The 18,839-nt window shown below is 34.9% G+C and overlaps 1 protein-coding gene across 1 annotated transcript; it reads left to right on the top strand.

Moving 5' to 3' along the window:
• Positions 1-819: 819 nt before the first annotated feature.
• On the top strand, positions 820-15,130 carry LOC142547262 (putative sucrose-phosphate synthase 2). The gene is made up of 12 exons (XM_075655455.1): positions 820-1,258; positions 1,597-1,829; positions 2,078-2,141; positions 2,210-2,908; positions 3,164-3,295; positions 3,417-3,548; positions 3,756-3,932; positions 4,018-4,071; positions 4,146-4,208; positions 4,446-5,393; positions 5,474-5,601; positions 14,643-15,130. The coding sequence occupies exons 1-12, from the start codon at positions 977-979 to the stop codon at positions 14,926-14,928; spliced, it is 3,198 nt and encodes a 1,065-aa protein (XP_075511570.1). The 5' UTR covers positions 820-976; the 3' UTR covers positions 14,929-15,130.
• Positions 15,131-18,839: the final 3,709 nt, after the last annotated feature.

Raw genomic sequence — 18,839 nt, 5'->3', positions numbered from 1 at the left:
TATAGGATTAGGTGCTCGTCGCTTTACCTAAATTTCAAGTACCATGTTTCAATCGGTTTTTTAGTAAAATATTTATTAGTTCCCAACAATATTTATTCCAATAATTGCACTCGTTGCAATGCATTGAAATCAAATTCATGACATTGACGTTGATACCAATTATAAGAATAAACATTTGTTGTTTTACTTAAATTTATAATAATACTAATGACATAACTCTAATATTTTAAATCAATTCAAACACTACATATAATAATTGGCAAAAACTTGTGTGAGACGGTCTCACGACCTCGTATTTGTATTTGTGAGATGGATATCTTATTTGGGTCATCCATGAAAAAATATTACTTTTATACTAAGAGTATTTATTTTTTATTGTAAATGTCGGTAGGGTTGACCCATCTCACAAATAAAGATTCGTGATATCGTCTTACAAGAGACCTACTCATAATAATTTTTTTACAGAATTTCCGTATCACAAAAAATATTATAAGTAGAAAAACTAATATATATACCAGAACATGTATAGATAATAATTGTATATGTATAGATAATAATTATCAACTTATAATAATTATTACTTATTTTAGAGAAAAAAAAAGGACCAACTTTTTAGAAAATTGTTAAATCATGTCAAGATCTGAATTTGTCACAGCATGCACACCCACACGTGTGGCACCGAAGAACCAGTAAACCCCCACAGATTCACCTGCCACGTGTGAGTAATGGGTCCCACTTAATTAACTGCCATGTGGTTCTCCCTCCTTACGGATTATTCCATCCTACCCCTTTTTTGGCACAGATACCAGAATGCATATGATCTCCTCTTCCTGAAGAATAACACACCAGAACGCACTACAGAAGAACCGGAAAGATAGAATCTTTATTGCATGTCAATTATTTCCTGTTCTAGAAAGCAAATTCTTCATCTTTTTTATAGTTTCTTGAAAGGGTTGTCACCATTAGAAACTGAAGCATGGCAGGGAATGAGTGGATTAATGGGTACCTGGAGGCGATATTGGACAGTGGGGCGTCCGCCATTGAAGAGAATAAGCCTCCAGCTCCGGTGAACTTGAGGGAAAGGAGTGATTTTAACCCGACAAAGTATTTTGTGGAGGAGGTGGTGACAGGGGTTGATGAAACTGATCTCCATCGGACATGGATCAAAGTGGTTGCGACGAGGAATACCAGGGAGAGGAGTTCTAGGCTGGAGAATATGTGCTGGAGGATTTGGCATCTTGCACGCAAAAAGAAACAGGTTTCTTGATTGTGTTTCATAATTTTGAGTGAATCTCTTGTTTGATTGTGTTGTTTTGAAAAAATAGATTCAATGTTTTGACTCCATGGCCCCCATTTTTGTACCCCGTATTTATGTTTTGATACAATTTTTGTTAAGACTTTTTCTTTTGCGAGAAAATTGTGGTATTGAATCTTGGATGGTCACGGAAACACTCAAGAATCTCAAATAGAAATCCCCCACATGTAGAGTCTTTGTGTAGGTTCTGTTTTGTCTTGAAGACAGATTGTAACGCAGTAGATTGTGTTTTGATTGCAAATCTGCGGAATACATTAGATGATTTTATTTTCTTTCCGCAGTTGGAAATGGAGGACTTGCAACGGGTGGCGAACCGGAGGTGGGAACGAGAGCAAGGTCGCAAGGATGTGACAGAGGACATATCTGAGGATTTGTCTGAAGGAGAGAAAGGAGATGGCTTGGGGGAACCAATTACATTGGACAGCCCTCGGAAAAAGTTCCAGCGAAACTTCTCCAACATAGAAGTTTGGTCGGACAGTAACAAGGAAAATAAGCTTTATATTGTTCTCATTAGGTACCGATTCATGTATATACATGACTTAGGCGTAAACTTTATCGTTTCTACTGAATCCACGACTTGTTGTTTAGCATATATGTATAGCCAATTACTCGAAATGAGAATTATCTTGGTCATCTTCAGGTTTAGAATCAATCTCAATCATCATGCCTTCTCATATATGACATGAGACATGAGTTGAGTTCTTGCATAATTAATACCTATTGTGCGTTTAGTTTCTGATTAATTTGGTTTGTTTTGATCAGTTTACATGGTCTAGTCCGTGGTGAAAATATGGAGCTTGGTCGTGATTCTGATACTGGTGGGCAGGTATTATAAAATTTTTACGCCATACAATTCATCTTTCAAGCATTAACTTTATTTTGTTGAAATGTCAGATAAAATATGTTGTCGAGCTTGCTCGGGCACTCGCCAAAATGCCAGGAGTATATAGGGTGGATCTTTTCACCAGGCAAATATCTTCATCAGAAGTTGATTGGAGTTACGGTGAGCCAACAGAGATGCTTACAGCTGGCTCCGAGGATGCTGATAGCATCGATTTAGGAGAAAGCGGCGGTGCTTACATTGTACGAATACCTTTTGGTCCCCGTAACAAGTATCTTCGAAAGGAATTACTGTGGCCTCATATTCAAGAATTTGTTGATGGAGCTTTGGCACATATTGTCAATATGTCAAAGGCTTTGGGGGAACAGATAGGTGCGGGAAATCCTGTTTGGCCTTACGTAATTCATGGCCATTATGCTGATGCAGGGGATACTGCCGCCCTTCTTTCTGGTTCATTAAATGTTCCAATGGTTTTGACGGGTCATTCTCTGGGTAGAAACAAGCTAGAACAGCTTATCAAGCAGGGAAGGCAATCGAAAGAGGACATTAACTCGACATACAGGATTATGAGGAGGATAGAGGCTGAAGAGCTTTCATTAGATGCGGCAGAGCTTGTTATCACAAGTACTAAGCAGGAGATTGAAGAACAATGGGGACTATACGATGGTTTTGATGTGAAGCTGGAGAAAGTTCTGAGGGCCCGTGCAAGACGTGGTGTCAATTGTCATGGTCGTTTCATGCTTAGGATGGCGGTAAGCATGCTTTTCAAAATTTATAAACATCGGAAATCAATCATGGAAAGTGTATAAATTATAAATAGCCTTTATCTATTTTTTGACTGGATTATTAAACCTCGAACACTTTTCTTTTCAGTAAGTGTTAAACATTTTATGATGTTGTTCAATCTTTTTTTATTTTTTCATATTGAGTGAACTAAGCCTGATATATGTTACTATGGTTTCACCTCGAAAACTTTAATGTTTAGATATGGTAGCCGTTCTCTACAGGTTATTCCTCCTGGGATGGACTTTAGCAGTGTTGTAGTTCAAGAAGATGCTGCTGAAGCTGATGGTGACCTGACATCGTTTACCAATACAGAAGGCTCATCACCTAAAGTAATCCCTTCTATATGGGCAGAAGTAAGCACAAGCAGATACATGTATTTTTACTGTTCCACCAGAAGTTTAAGTCGTTATCGAGATTAATATTATTTTGTCTTCAGACTTATATCCTTATAATTTTTTCATGACATGGCTTCAGGTGATGCGTTTTTTGACAAATCCTCACAAGCCAATTATCCTAGCGTTGTCAAGACCTGATCCGAAAAAGAATTTAACCACTCTTTTGAAAGCATTTGGAGAATGCCGCCCATTGCGAGAGCTCGCTAATCTTGTAAGTTAGCCGAAACAGTTAATTTGAATCCAAAGCACATTTAAAGTTTCCTTCCACATTCATGTTACATTCTCGTTGCATGCTATGTGCAAAATCACAATATCTGGGAAACATAGAACTTTATGTGCATGAAGCTAATGTAACGGAGGATTTGGGCCTGGATGCAGCATTAAAATTCCATTGAACTTTCACTTATTCTATATACAGACTCTTATAATGGGAAATAGAGATGATATAGACGAGATGAGTGGGGGAAATGCTACTGTTCTCACTACGGTACTGAAGCTGATTGACAAGTATGACCTATATGGGCAAGTAGCGTTTCCTAAACATCACAAGCAAAGCGATGTTCCAGAAATATACCGTCTAGCTGCTAAAACAAAGGTTGAATTGATGCTGTATTTCCTGGATTGTATTCAGAAATTTCATTGCTTACCCTCAGTAACTTTATAGTGTCACAACGTGACAGGGAGTTTTCATAAATCCAGCATTTATCGAGCCATTTGGACTTACATTAATAGAGGTTTGTTTGAATAATATTTTTTATTTTCACTCGTTGCTATTTAAGTTCTTAAAAATCTTAATCTGGAAGTGTAGGCTGCTGCGCATGGACTCCCAATGGTAGCGACTAAGAATGGCGGTCCAGTTGATATTCATCGGGTAAAAAGTACCCTTCTTTCTTGAAAAAGTTAACTTTTCAAAACCAGTCTTAATAAACTCTCTCAAATGCAATAATTTAGAAGTGTCCTATACTTGCTGAAACTAATGAACAATGGTCACGTTTTCCTTAAATTTATAATCCGAAAGGAGCAATTTATTTCAGGTAAGTTCGAACTGGGCTAAAAACTTAAATTGTTTTGATAAGCCAACAATGTATATTTTTTTTGTGAAATATAGGCCCTTAACAATGGTCTGCTCGTGGATCCTCATGATCAGCAATCAATTGCTGATGCACTGCTTAAGTTAGTGTCAGAAAAGAACTTGTGGCATGAATGTAGAAAGAATGGCTGGAAGAATATACATCTCTTTTCATGGCCTGAACATTGTCGAACATACCTGACCAGGATAGCAGCATGTCGTATGAGGCATCCACAATGGCAAACCAACACACCTGCAGATGAACTGGTAGCAGAGGAGTCACTGAATGATTCACTGAAAGATGTGCAAGATATGTCATTAAGGCTCTCAATCGACGGTGAAAAAACATCATTAAATGAATCACTCGATATAACTGCTGCTGGCTATGACCCAGAGCTGCAAGACCAAGTCAAACGAGTCTTGAGTAAAATGAGAAGGCCAGAATCTGGAGCACAAGATTCTGATTTCGACAAGAAAGTGACAGATATGCCAAGCAAGTATCCAATGTTGAGGCGTCGCCGTAAATTAGTTGTAATAGCACTTGATTGCTATGACAGCAAAGGATTTCCAGATAAGAAAATGATCCACATAATGCAAGAGATCTTTAAGGCAAACAAGTTGGATCCACAGAGTGCAAAAATGACAGGATTTGCTTTGTCAACGGCTATACCAATATCTGAATTATCTGAATTCTTGAAGTCCGGGGGTATTAAAATAAATGATTTTGACGTTTTAATCTGTGGTAGTGGGAGTGAAGTGTACTATCCAGGTACTTATACCGAAGAGAATGGAAAGCTTTATTCGGATCCAGATTACGCATCACATATTGACTATCGGTGGGGTTCGGATGGTTTAAAGAAAACCATTTGTAAATTAACGAATTCATCCGAAGATGCGAAATCAGGTCATTCTTGCATTGCTATAGAACACGATGCCAAGTCAAGCAATTCCCACTGCCTTTCATACTCGATAAAGGATCCTAGCCTGGTATACATGAGTTCTAAGTGATAAAATCTAATTTGATTGAGTATGCTATTTAAGTTTCCTCATTGTGTTCAATTTTGTAGGCGAAAAAAGTGGACGCCATGAGGCAAAAACTAAGAATGAGAGGTCTCCGATGCCACTTAATGTATTGCAGAAACTCCACAAGAATGCAAGTTGTTCCACTTCTTGCGTCTCGCTCTCAGGCTCTACGGTAAGAAACCTTTTTTTATATGAGAGTTGATTACATATTACTCCCTGCTTTTGAGACCATGCTCCTAAGGCCATGCCATATAAAAATGTTAATAAAACAGCCAACTTTTTTCAACTAATAAGATATTTTGATATAGTTTCTTGATTAATTAAAAATTATATAACGTTCAATCTATCTATCTATCTAGCTATATATATATATTATATATACCTATAAATATATGAGTTTCATTTGTGAGCTTAATATTATGACCTCTTGTTTTGCATTTTGACATAGTTGATGTGGTTATTTTAGTCATTATCCATGTTAAGGTTAATAGGATTTAATTCATTTTAGTAATTATCATTCAATTGTATTTATGTTGGTAGAAATTTATGTCTTGTGCATTTATTTTTTGTTCATGTGTTTGTTATATTCTTATGACCTTTAATATTACCTTTGTATTCTTTTTTTTGTTCACGTGTTTATTATATTTTTGTGACATTTAGTATTACATTTATATATTCTTTTTTCATTTGTTTTTTAGTCACTGTCCATGTTAAGTTAAGTATTACCTTTGTATTCTTTTTCACTTATTTTATCATTCTTCTTCGTTTTTTTTATTGTTTCCTGCGTGCTTTTCTTTTTCTTATTCGCGACATTCGTTTTTTTATTATTTGCACCTTGTTTTTTTCTCTTTGTGTATTTTTCTTTAGTCATTGTCCATGTTAACTTAATAGGATTTAATTCATTTTAGTAGTTATCATTCAATTATATTTATGTTGGCAGAAATTGATGTCTTGTGGTATTTATTTTTGGTTCATGCGATTTATTATATTCTTGTGACCTTTAGTATCACCTTTTGTGTACTTCATTTAAGTACATTGTGGTTTGAGCATTGGTAAAATCCGTTATTTTATTAATTTATATTTATTGTTTTACTTTATGAATGGTATTTGGAGTCTTTTCTGATTTGATAGAGTTGTTATTATGTCATAATCATGTTGATTGAAAAGTTTGTCATATGAACAAGTGAACATATATGTTTATGGTCATGATGTTATTTTATCTATTGTGTTTTGATCTGTTTAGATTGACAAATACTCTTAAACATGATGTTATTCAAACGATTTTAAACAATATCTAAATTCCGTAATTATGTTTTCATTGTTAGTCAACCATGTGTAACACACGTGCACTTTCCTAGTGAAAAAAAGCTCTTGTCTTTAAAATTCTTCTGTATAGCAAAACAAAATTATTCGTCATTTCCTCATCACGAATCTCATCCGATGTATACTTACCAAAATGATTTTTTTTAGAACTCTATGGCCCGTTAATAATTAGATTTGTATATGATTATCAGTCCTTAATTTGAGTAAGGATAAATAATTTTTGGTTCATACAAATGTAAATAAAAGGGCAAAATTTTGATTTTTAGTCTAGTCACAATTTTAATCAATCAAACTAAACATATTATTTATTCATAACCACCATGTATCCATCAGTTCAATCATTATAAGTTATCTTACACAATTCTATCCGGAAAAGTAAACGCAACATTAAGAAAATAACTGATTTGACTCACCAGGCCATTCAAAGCGTACATAAAAATACAAAGGCATATATATCATGGAAAATTGGAAATTTATTATTAAAGCATAAACATTACATGAATTTGGAATTCGTAATAAATGATTAATGATTACTCAAAACCTAATATCATTCTGAAATTTAGCTGCCAAATAATAATATCATTTCATGTACTCTATGGTTAATATAATATTTTCCAAAATCCAATAAGTTCGAATAAGAAACATTAAATTTGTTGGGATATTAGATAAATAAATGAGATAACATCGCAGTGGAACATCATAAATAATATCAACAATGAATAAGATAGACACCAATATTTATAGTGGTTCACCTCAAGATTGAGCTACGTCTGCTCTAAATATATCAAATAAATCCTTTTTTATTAATAATAAAGAAGACAAGAGAATTGAGAAATACAAAGTATTTCACTCAAAACACTCTGATTTTAACACTCACTTTCTCTTCAATAATCTTATTACTTCCATGGATAAACACTTCTTACGCAATCTCACATTAAATCATTTATCTCATTTCTACACTTACGATTGTAGATTAAGAGTATTTTGTGTTTTTGTGTGATTTGGAAATGAAGAATGAATGTGTATTTATAGGTGAAGTTAAGGGAAGAAAACAAAAAATAAAAACATCATTGTTTACATAATCAAACCAACTATTTTTTACTAACTCAAATTATATGTTAATTATTTGCCAAAGTGTATTGTTGAATTCCAATATGGTTGTTGAATATTAGCAATTCTCCTCCTCAAACACATTTTGTGAATTCGATCAAACCTGCAACAATTCTGCAGTATTCTAACTTCCATTTTGTCAATGTCTTGGTCATCATATCAGATCAGTTTTAATCTATATGACCAAGCTTTAACAACTTCTTCTCTAATACATCCCATATCCAATGCTATCGAACATCAATAAGCTTTGATCCTGAATGCATCGAAGAATTCTTTTCAAGATGAATTGCACTCTGACAGTCACAGAATAACTTGTATCGATCTTGCACAAAACTTAATTCCTCCAAAAACCCTTTCATTTGTAACATCTCCTTGCATGTCTAAGTTGTTGGAATAAAACTCTGCTTCAGTGATTGACAATGCTACACATTTTTTTAACTTTGACTTCCATGACACAGCTCCCCCTAAAAATGTAATCAGGTATCCTGATGTTGACTTTCGGGAGTCAACATCTCCTGCCATGTCTGCATCTGTGTAGCCTACAAGCTCATGTCTGGATCCTCCAAAACTCTATCTATGTTTAGAGGTACCTCGTAGATATCTGAATATCCATTTTTCTGCAGTCCAATGTTCATTTCCCGGTTTTGAAAGGAATCTGCTCACTAATCCTACAAAATGAGCTAAATTTGGTCGAGTACATACCATGCATACATCAGACTTCCATCAGCTGAAGCATATGGGACAATTTTCATTTCTTCTTCCTCATTCTCCATAATAGGACTCTGCTTTGAGTTCAACTTGAAGTGGTTGGCAAGATGACATCCAACCGATTTGTCCTGGTCCATGTTGAACATCTGAAGTACCTTCTCAATATACTTCTCTTGCGACAACAAGTGTTATTGGCATGCCTGTCTCGATGGATTTCCATTCCAATAATTCTATTTGTTGGCCCCAAGTTTTTCATAGAAAAAATCTTGCTTAATTGCTTTTTTAGGCCTTTGATTTCAGAAGCATCTTTGCCAACAATCAACATGTCATCTATATAGATCAGAAGCACCATCAAATCATCACCATCAAATAATCATCAGAGGTAATTTTGACAAACACACAATGGTCTGCGCATTGGTTTTCTTGAATCCCTCTTGAGTTATCATCGATTTAAAAATCTTGTGCCACTGTCTTGTGCTTGCTTGAGACCTTACAAACTCTTCTTTAATCTACACATGAGGTCATCTTTCCCTTCTCTGCAAATCCCTCTGGTTGCTCCATGTAGATTTTTTCATCCAAATCCCCATGAAAAAATGTGGTCTTGACATTCATTTGTTCCACTTCCAGATCAAGCACCCTGACACAATCCGGATGGATGTCATCTTCACCACATGTGAAAGTATTTCGTCAAATTTGACCCCATGTTTCTGTCCGAAACCTTTGACGACAATCCTAGCTTTAAATCGTGGTTGACTACTGTGTTCTTCGTGCTTCAGCCTGAACACCCACTTATTCTCAAAGCTTTCTAGCCTTTCGGCAACTTCACCAGCTCAAATGTCTTATTCTCATATAATGATTGCATTTCATCTTGTGTTGCCTCCATCCACTTATCCTTGTGTTCACTATTAATAGCTTCCTTGAAGCTTTATGGTTCTCCTCCGTAGTTAGCAGGATATATTAATTTGAGGAATATCTGGTAGAGGGTCGCACTGTTCTTCCAAAACGTTAGGTCATGGTACTCGAGAAATTTCTGCTGGTGATTCACTATGAACACGGATCTCATCATTATCCTCATGATCGTTCTGCAATTCTTCATTTTCAACCGGTTGTGGATTTACTGTTGAAGGTCACCATTCCTGATCTTGTTCAGATCCACAATTCTCATTTTCCACAGTCTCCAAAAATTCATTCTCCTAAAATACGGCATCACGACTTCTTATAGGATTTTTGAGATTTGTATCGTAAAATATGTAACCAAGTTGATCCTCGCCATAGCCTATTAATATGCATTTTCTTGTTTTGACATCCAACTTCTGTCTTTTATCCTTTGGTATATGAACATAAGCAACACATCCAAATATCCGCAAATGATTATAGGAAACTTCTTTGCGCTTCTGCACATGCTTCGGGACATCATAATTGAGAAGAACACAAGGTGAGCGATTCAATATACATGCAGCAGCAACCACAGCCTCACCTCAAAATTCCTTAGTTAGCTTTGCATGTGAGAGCATGCTTCTGACTTTCTGCCAAAATTCTATTCATTCTCTCAGCTAATCCGTTGAGTTGTGGTGTCTTTGGAGATGTCGTTTGATGTCTGATTTTGTTATTTTTGCATATCTCATCAAAGGTTCCAATGTATTCTCCTCCATTATCTGTTCTAATACATTTGAGTTTTATGCATGTTTGCCGTTCAACCAAGTTTAGAAAATTGTTGAATGTTTCCGCAGCTTGGTCTTTGGTTTTGAATGTCCACACCCAAATTTTTCGAGAATAATCATCGATAAAAGTTACGCAGTACCTCGCTCCTCCGAGAGATAATGGCATTGAACAACATAGATCTGAGTGTACCAGATATAGAATTTTATCTTTTCTGCTAAGATATGAATTTTTGAATGATATTCTGTTTTGTTTTCTAACTAAGCAGTTCGTGCATTATTTCATATGAATCTGCTTTATACCCGACAGAACTTGCTCGCTCACAAAGTGTGTAAGATTCTTTTCATTTATGTGGCCAAGACGTCGGTGCCACAACTCTGTTGAGTTTTCTTCCCCTGCGTGGTTCAAACATTCATAATGATTTTCCTGAAATACATACAACTTTGACATCTTTAATCTCTTTGCCACCACAAGGTATTCTCTTGAAATCTTACATACCTCATTTCAGAAGGTTGTGCAGAAACCTTCTTCATCGAGTCTTTTGATCGATATCAGACTCAGGCGCATATCTGGCACATGTCCGACGTCTTTCAGGATCAGTGTAGAGCCATCCACGATAGTAAAGCTCACATATCCCTTTCCTACGACTGGATAAATAGTTATTCCCATCCTGACCACACCAAAGTCTCCATGTGTGTAGAATGTAAAGCATTCTCTTCGAGATTTGACGTGGACTGTTGCTCCACTATCGATCACCCAACTAGTTACTTGATTTGCCAAATTTACGGACTTTTGCTCTAGCTCGTGAACAACATTGAATTCGTCAATGGCGTTTGTTTGCTTATCGTCATTTTAATGTTTCTTTTTCATTTGCCTATAGTATTTTTTAATATGTCTGTTTTCTCTACATAGATAACACTTTATGTTGGCATATCTCCCTGAAGACTTGCTTCTTCTTGGCTTCTGATTTGTGTTTTTATTGATCTCGCTTCTCCCTCTTGACTCTGCAGCAAAAACATCTGACTGTGAGGTAATGGATCCTTGAGATCTCCACTTTATCTCTTCATTCAAGATGTCACTCTTGATGAAGTACATAGTCACGACTCCTCTTGGTGTTGTGTTCGTCAGTAATAACTTCAGAGTCTCCCAAAACTCTGGTAATAAGGCTAGCACAATCAGAGTTATCATATCGTCATCAAGTTTTATACTCATACTTGATAACTGCTCCATGAATCCTTGAATCTCTTTCAGATTATCTGTGACCAGCGTTCATTCTTTGTATCGAATTTGGACAAGCTTGCTCAAATAGAACAATTTGTTGTTACCACTTTTGGAGGCATATAGTGTCTTCAACTTCGTAGCGTACGAGCATGTGTCTTGTTACAAATGTGATTATACACGTTGTCATCGACAAATTATCGGATCTACCCACAGACTTGCTCGTGCTCAAAGTTCCATTCGGCATCAGATTTATCATCTGGTTTAGACTCGCAGAACACATGTAGGTGCATCTTGTTGACAAATAGAATATCTTTCATCTTATTTTTCCAAAGTTGATATTTAGAGTCATTAAGGCTAATCATCTTGCTTGTGCATGCCTCCATATTTTGTGACTGTTACCAACGAATTAATTGTCAAAGAATGAACACAAAAGAATCACTTCCCTAATAGTTTCTAGAAATCCTTTTCTGAAGTAGAAGTTTAGACTAAGCTGTAACCACAAAGCATATGAAGACTTTCTATAGTAATTGGGAACCTCACTCTGATACTAGCTGTTGATATCAGAGAAATAAACGAGATAACATCGCAGTGAAACATCATAAGTAATATCAACAATGAATAAGATCCAATATTTATAGTGGTTCACCTAAGATTGGCTATGTCTACTCTAAACTTCTAAAAGAGATCACTTCTTTATTAATAACAAAGAAGACACAATAACTGATAATACAAAGTATTTCACTTAGAACAGTCTGATTTAACACCCACTTTCTCTTCATTAATCCAATTCTTTCCAAGGATAAACACTCCATGAGAAATCTCACACTGAATCCTTTATCTTGCTTCTACACTTATGATTGTATAGTTGAAAAGATTTTGTGTTTTGGTGTTATTTTGAAATGAAGAATGGATGGATATTTATAGGTGAAATTTATGGAAGAAAACAAAATATAAAACATCATTGTTTATATAATCAAACCAACCATTTTTTACTAACTCAAACCATGTTTTAGTTATTTGTCAAAGTGTGTTGTTGAATTCCAATATAGTTGCTTAAATATTAGCAAAAGTAACTTATATTTCAAGTAAATAGTTGGAGCGTATTCTTGGGAAAAAGAGCTAGAACAAGTGATTTTGAAGTTTATATACGCTCCAATTTATTAATAACAAACCAAAAAGCAGTTAGCCTTCCTCTACAAGGAATGGAAGTGTGGATGAATCGACATCAAGAATTCTTTGCCTCGGTTAGGGCAAAGCCCAAAATGGCATAACCAAATAATTGTTTAGCCAATGATGTAATTAATTAAAATTAAAGCCTAATGATGGCAAGAGATATTAAACAAAATTAATAATAATTATGACGTTCAAAGATATTTTAGCTACAATAAAAGAATATGATGGTCGGTCAATTTTTTTTATTAACAATCTAGTTTATTAATAGTAATAAATCATGTTGAACAATAAAACCTACTTATGTCCACAATGATATGATACTGTAAAACTTTGAGCTTAAGCTCTCATAGATTTGCTTTTGAACTTTACCTAAAAGATCTTATACCAATAAAGACATCTTCAATCTAATAAACTCGTGATCTTTCTTATATATTTTCAATATGAGACTTTGGTTGCATTACCAACAAACCATGTTTTCAATTACCCTAATACGAGTTGTCCAAATTGAGTTTTCTGTTCAGTCATTTTGGTATCTGCTCATTTGCATCGCCGATCTATGAGAAATCATCGAAACACTGCAACTCCCCAGATTTTTAGTTTGGCTAAATTCGAGTTGTATCTTCCATCTTGAGTTGACAACTTCACAATTGAGTAAATATGTTAGTAACATAATAAAAGTTTTGTTATCATCAGAATCAAGATTGCTAGAATTTATAAACCCAGCACAATAAATCTATGATTTCGACAATTCTAATATGAGGACCAAATTAAAACACAATAAAAAAATAAATTAAGGATTTTTCAACACCACGTATTTTAATTTAAGTTACTTTGCATCAAATATACATAGATTATAGAGACTATGAGATTATAATTTTGGTGATTGAGTTTGTTTGACATCTACTGCAGCTATATTATGATTATATATATTAAATTTTTAATTTTTACTATATATAATTGATACTTATGTATATCGCACGTGTTTCTTACTAGTGAACGTAAAAATCTTTAAATAAAATAAAATCTATCAAACTTCTTTCCGGTATTAGAACCTTATAATATAACTTCCACCTGCATAAGTGTTGAAAGGCCTTTCTCGACTGTTTCGATTCGTTTAGGAGCCATTTTGCATGCAAAGAGTAAAGCTTATTTTCTACCCTGAAAAAATATATCGCATTTTATTCATACATGCATTTAAAAGCCCAATTTTTTTTTTTATATGAATACCTTATTAGTACATAAGAAAATAAGAATTTAAGAAGTATTTTCAAGAATGTATTTGTGCAAAATAACAGTGTCCTTCAGCTCACAAATAGCATGATCTTTAGGCTTCAAATTGCAAGCATATCATTTTATATCTTTCAAGGGAAAGAAAGATAAGTTTTTGCAAGAGGTGAAAAATGAGAGCTATCACTTTTGAAACATGAAATAAGGGGCTTTGAACAGGTCGAGAAATTAAGTCAAAATGTGTAGGGGAATCAACATTTTCACTAGTCTGTATTTATAAAGTCTTGTTCTTGTCAATCCTTGATTAAAAATTGTTTTTTGCCTCAAAATTTCAAGTATGTGTCTCGTGACCTCTAATGGATTTATAGTTGTTACTGTTATTCAAAAATAGGAAGCTATACAATTCTTTTCTAGTTTCAGAACGCCTATGCTTGTTTTCCAACTTCTTTGATATCAAACTTTTAGACTTGCTTTTGTTACTGTTGCATCTTCATGGTATTGATTGATTGTCTCCGAATTTGAAGATGGCTTTCAAGAAATTCATTTTCCAGGAATTTTTGAATGAAGTATATTATTTTATCTATATTGCAAAATTTGCATTATAGCAGCGACCTGCTCTCATGAACCGAAACCATGCTTCTTTCCGTGTTTTGTGTTTAATTTTATGGCGCTTCTGTGAAATCATCATGTAATCACGAGCTGTTGAATCCCTCTCCCTGTAATCTGCACTGGATAATTTAGATTCTTTATTTTACTTTGTTAGTTTTTTCCTTTGTGGCTTCCAATCGATAGGTATCTTTTTGTCCGCTGGCGATTAAACGTGGCAAACATGTGTGTGATTCTTGGTGAAACTGGAGACACGGATTATGAAGAACTCATTGCCGGGACGCACAAGACCTTGATAATGAAAGGGGTCGTCGAAAAAGGTTCGGAAGAATTGCTAAGATCAGCAGGAGGTTACCTAAGAGATGATGTAGTTCCAGTCGACAGCCCACTTATTGCTTACATAAGTGGAGGGGCGAAGGCCGAAGAGATAGCTAAGGCGTTAACACAGATCTCTAAAGCAGAAGGAATGTGAAGATGGCGTACGTGCTTTATGCTTCATTTCTTGATTTAATGCAAAAACACTAAAGCATTTTTACTTCTTTTTTGTGGTTCTGTACCCCGCCCGAAGCTTCTCCACGAATCGAGAAGTGCAATAATTTTTGTCTCCGGCATGTTTGATGCACAAGCTTTTGGAGATACATTTTTACTATATGAAGTCTACAATAATTCTGTAATGCTTGTGGTGTTAAAACATTGTTTCAGCTCTGTACAGTTTCATAAATGTAACCCATACTTAAGTTCTCTGTGTTGGTGTGCCGTTTTCTCGCATCCAAAATACAACAAAAGTTTAAAAATTTTATTTTAAGGTTCAAATTGTTTTTTGAGCGTCATATGATTTAAAACATTCATAGGGTGTGTAGATCTGATTTAGTTTTACATATTTAAAGGTGACTCCAACTATTCTTGTTTTTAAGCGGTAATAATCCTTCTTATAAATACATACGAACGGATATTCATCCTTCTTCGATCGTCAAATTAAGTCATCGATCAGAAACTTTGTTCTTCGTATAGATCGCACTAAAGCTCTAAAAGATGTTTGTGTCGAGAGCCAGAATTTCAGAGTTCTGACAGCGTCATAGTGGGGTTGGGGCGCCAAAATTACTTTCTCCAAAATATAGGAGTGGCCGATTTTTCTTGTCAGGAGAGAAAAATTGTTTTATATAATTTTTAATGAAGTTTTGATTTCTGATTAAATGAGAAATCCTACTTGAATTATGATACTGTGATTCCATTATTTAAAATTCTCATGTAGGATTTTTTTTTTTTTTGAAAATATAATTCAAAATCTGTAAGAACTATGAATATTATTATTATTATTATGGCTATTATTATTATTATTATTAACTATTATGAAGTGCAAAACATTGAAAAACATGATTGCAAAATATTGACAAAACATGAGTGCAAAAGATTGACAAAATATGAGTGCAAAACATTGAAAATCAAATGTGCCAAATTTTTGACTAAAATAAATAAAATATATTAAAGTATGCATAAAATTGTGGAAATTGTTTTCAAATCTTGCCTATAAATAGATGTATTGAGTTTGAGGGAAATCACACCAAAACCTCTCTATCTAGAGCAAGCTTGAAGTTTGAAACCATCAATCTTTCTTGAAATGAAATTTAGGAGCAAGAATTCTGTTATATTTCTGGAAATTCGTTCCACCACTCCCTAGCTCTGAATCCGATCTTCACCGTTCATAATACACTTTCAAATGTTCTAAACATCATATCCAACTTTCAGCCTCATCCAACGGTTCAATTTCTGTGAAACGTATATGCAAGAATACTGCTCGGAATTCAAGCGAATTTAGCAATTTTACGGATTTTCGGACGTTAACTTCCAGCTTGTTTTTTCCATAATTTATGATCACCTTTCGGTAAGTGGGTTTATGTTTTAAAGTATTTAAGTATGTTTTCGAAAATTCGATCGACATGATATATTCCTTCGATTTGATATATGAATATTTCGTTTCGATAAATTGTTAAGCATGTTTAAATCAATTTCAAGTGCATGTTCCTTTTGTTTCAAAATTATGTTGTCTTCGTTTCATGTTATATTCTAATATATGTTCTTAAACACCAATTTGGTGTATTCTAAGAATTATGTTTAAAAGCACTGTTATGATTCAAGTTAGAAATGGTAAAAAGGAAAATTTTCCTAAAACATGATAAGATATGACAAGTTTATGGCCCTGATGCGGTGGGTAATAATAACCGATATGGCCTCACCCCTTAGAGGAATTACATATAGGGGACTGATCAGTAACACCATGAATAATAAGATGAAATAACAGTGTAATACGAATAATATATATGTCTATATGCATATGTTAAGTTATGTTTGCTCATTGTTAATATCATGTCTTGACTTTTGTTATGAATTATTATTGTGACATGAAATTCATTTAATATTTACATAAATATATATAAGTTATGTCATGTCTATCATTTTGTCTAATTATTGTCCCGACGTTTGTTGAGACACGGCAAATTTCAAATTGTTAAGATCTATATATGGATATCCTTGTGTTATTATGATCGATCAGCCCCCACTTGCTGAGTATTTCACAAAATACTCACCCTTACACCTCTCACTCCCAGATAAAAATGAAAAACAAGTTGAAGAAAAAGAGAAAATGAATTTCTGGGGATGGTAACAAGGTTTCAGTTGATCAAGACATACTTTGGAATTTGGCTATCTTTTATTTTTACGTTGTTCGCTTCCGCACTCGTTTGTTAAGTTGATTACGTTGTAAAGACAATGTATGTTTTATGAAAAAGACTTGTTTGGTTGTACACTGTACTACGAGGCTTGTTGATTTACGATTGAATAATTGTAAAACAACGCCGAATGTCAACTCACCCCGGTATCGGGACGTGACATTTAAGTGGTATCAGAGCCCTTCAGGTTCATAATCCGGCTGGGAAATTGCCATAGGAAATTTGACAAAGTCAGTTTTTGGCAAGACCCTAGCGACTTCCTACCAATGAACAATATTCACTATTCTTATCGTGACATCTGAAAATCGCAAAATTCTATTGTTGAAGCATCCAAAATCACGTTTTGCCGTTTTTGGTAATAATCGTGAATATCATAACTCCTTGTTCTAAGCATTTCCATTTGTTTTATTTCAGGAAATGGCTCCCTGTACTCGTGCTGAAATACCCAAACGTATGCGTGAACTCGCCCTTAGCGACCACGAAATTGCGATGGCACATCTTAGAGCGCAACTTTATGAGAAACAACAAAAATATCACGATCAATTGTTAGCCAAAGACTTGGTATATGAAAACTTGAAGAAGGAAAAACAAGAACTAGAAGATATCAAAGACCATCTTTAGGCTGACGTGCAAAGGTTTGCTTATTATCTTAACTCAGAAGAAAAACAGCACGAAATGACCAAGAACAAACTAGAGGCTTCCCAAACAATAGCCCTTGAAATGGATGGATTACGCCAACGAATGTTAGAGGAATCTCAAGCACTACAGTCTCAGATTCAACAAATGTTGCTAATGGAAAAACAACGTCGTCAGCAAGATAAGGCAACCATTCAAGAACTGCAGAATTCGGTGCAGAATTTGACTATGCAAAATGAACAATTACAGAATCATGTTCATCATCTTGAGGATGCCATCATTATGGCATTGGAGCCGGAAGTAGAACCGGTAGAAGAACAGATGGAAGACGAAGTACTAGGAGATGGCGAGATTTTAGATGATTGAGTATTTAGTGTCGTGAATATTTGTAATAAGGATTTATAATCCATTTCCTTTCTTTTGTACTTCTTATCATTGCACTTCTGAAAACTTTGATTTGTATTACTTTTCCTTTTCATTGGAATCAATAAAAAGTTTATTTGATCTATTCCTTGATTGATTTCATATTTGAGATAATCTTCAATATTTTGTACATAATTATTCAAACCTCTTAGAAATTCTCATGCGTGTAGGAAATGGCAGAGAGACCCCATCGTAGCAACCGCAACCCGCGATATGCCAATCGTAACAATGATTGCAACAACAATAACAACGAAGATACACCACCACCAGCAAGAGTTGGCCTTAGCAGAGAAGATTTAATGGCCATAGCAACCATTGTGGCAACAACCCTCCAAAGAATGAGCCATTTAAATACCAACACTAATCAGCCACCACAACCTCCACCACCGAATGGAATCAAACACCATTATGAATCTCTTCGGAGGAATCGAGTCCCAACGTTTGACGGCAACCCTGACCCAGAAGTTGGTCAAGGCTGGCTCAAGAATATTGAGACACAGTTCCAATTGCTCGAAGTGCCAAATGAACTAAAGTGACAGTGGTGACACCATTCCTAGAAGAAAAGGCGGCCAAATGGTGGGAGACAATCTCAGCAAAT

Source organism: Primulina tabacum, chromosome 5, assembly GCF_025594145.1.
Source record: "Primulina tabacum isolate GXHZ01 chromosome 5, ASM2559414v2, whole genome shotgun sequence".
Lineage (NCBI taxonomy): Eukaryota > Viridiplantae > Streptophyta > Magnoliopsida > Lamiales > Gesneriaceae > Primulina > Primulina tabacum.
Note: the sequence above shows the minus strand (reverse complement) of the source record. Positions and strands in the feature narration are given on the sequence as shown.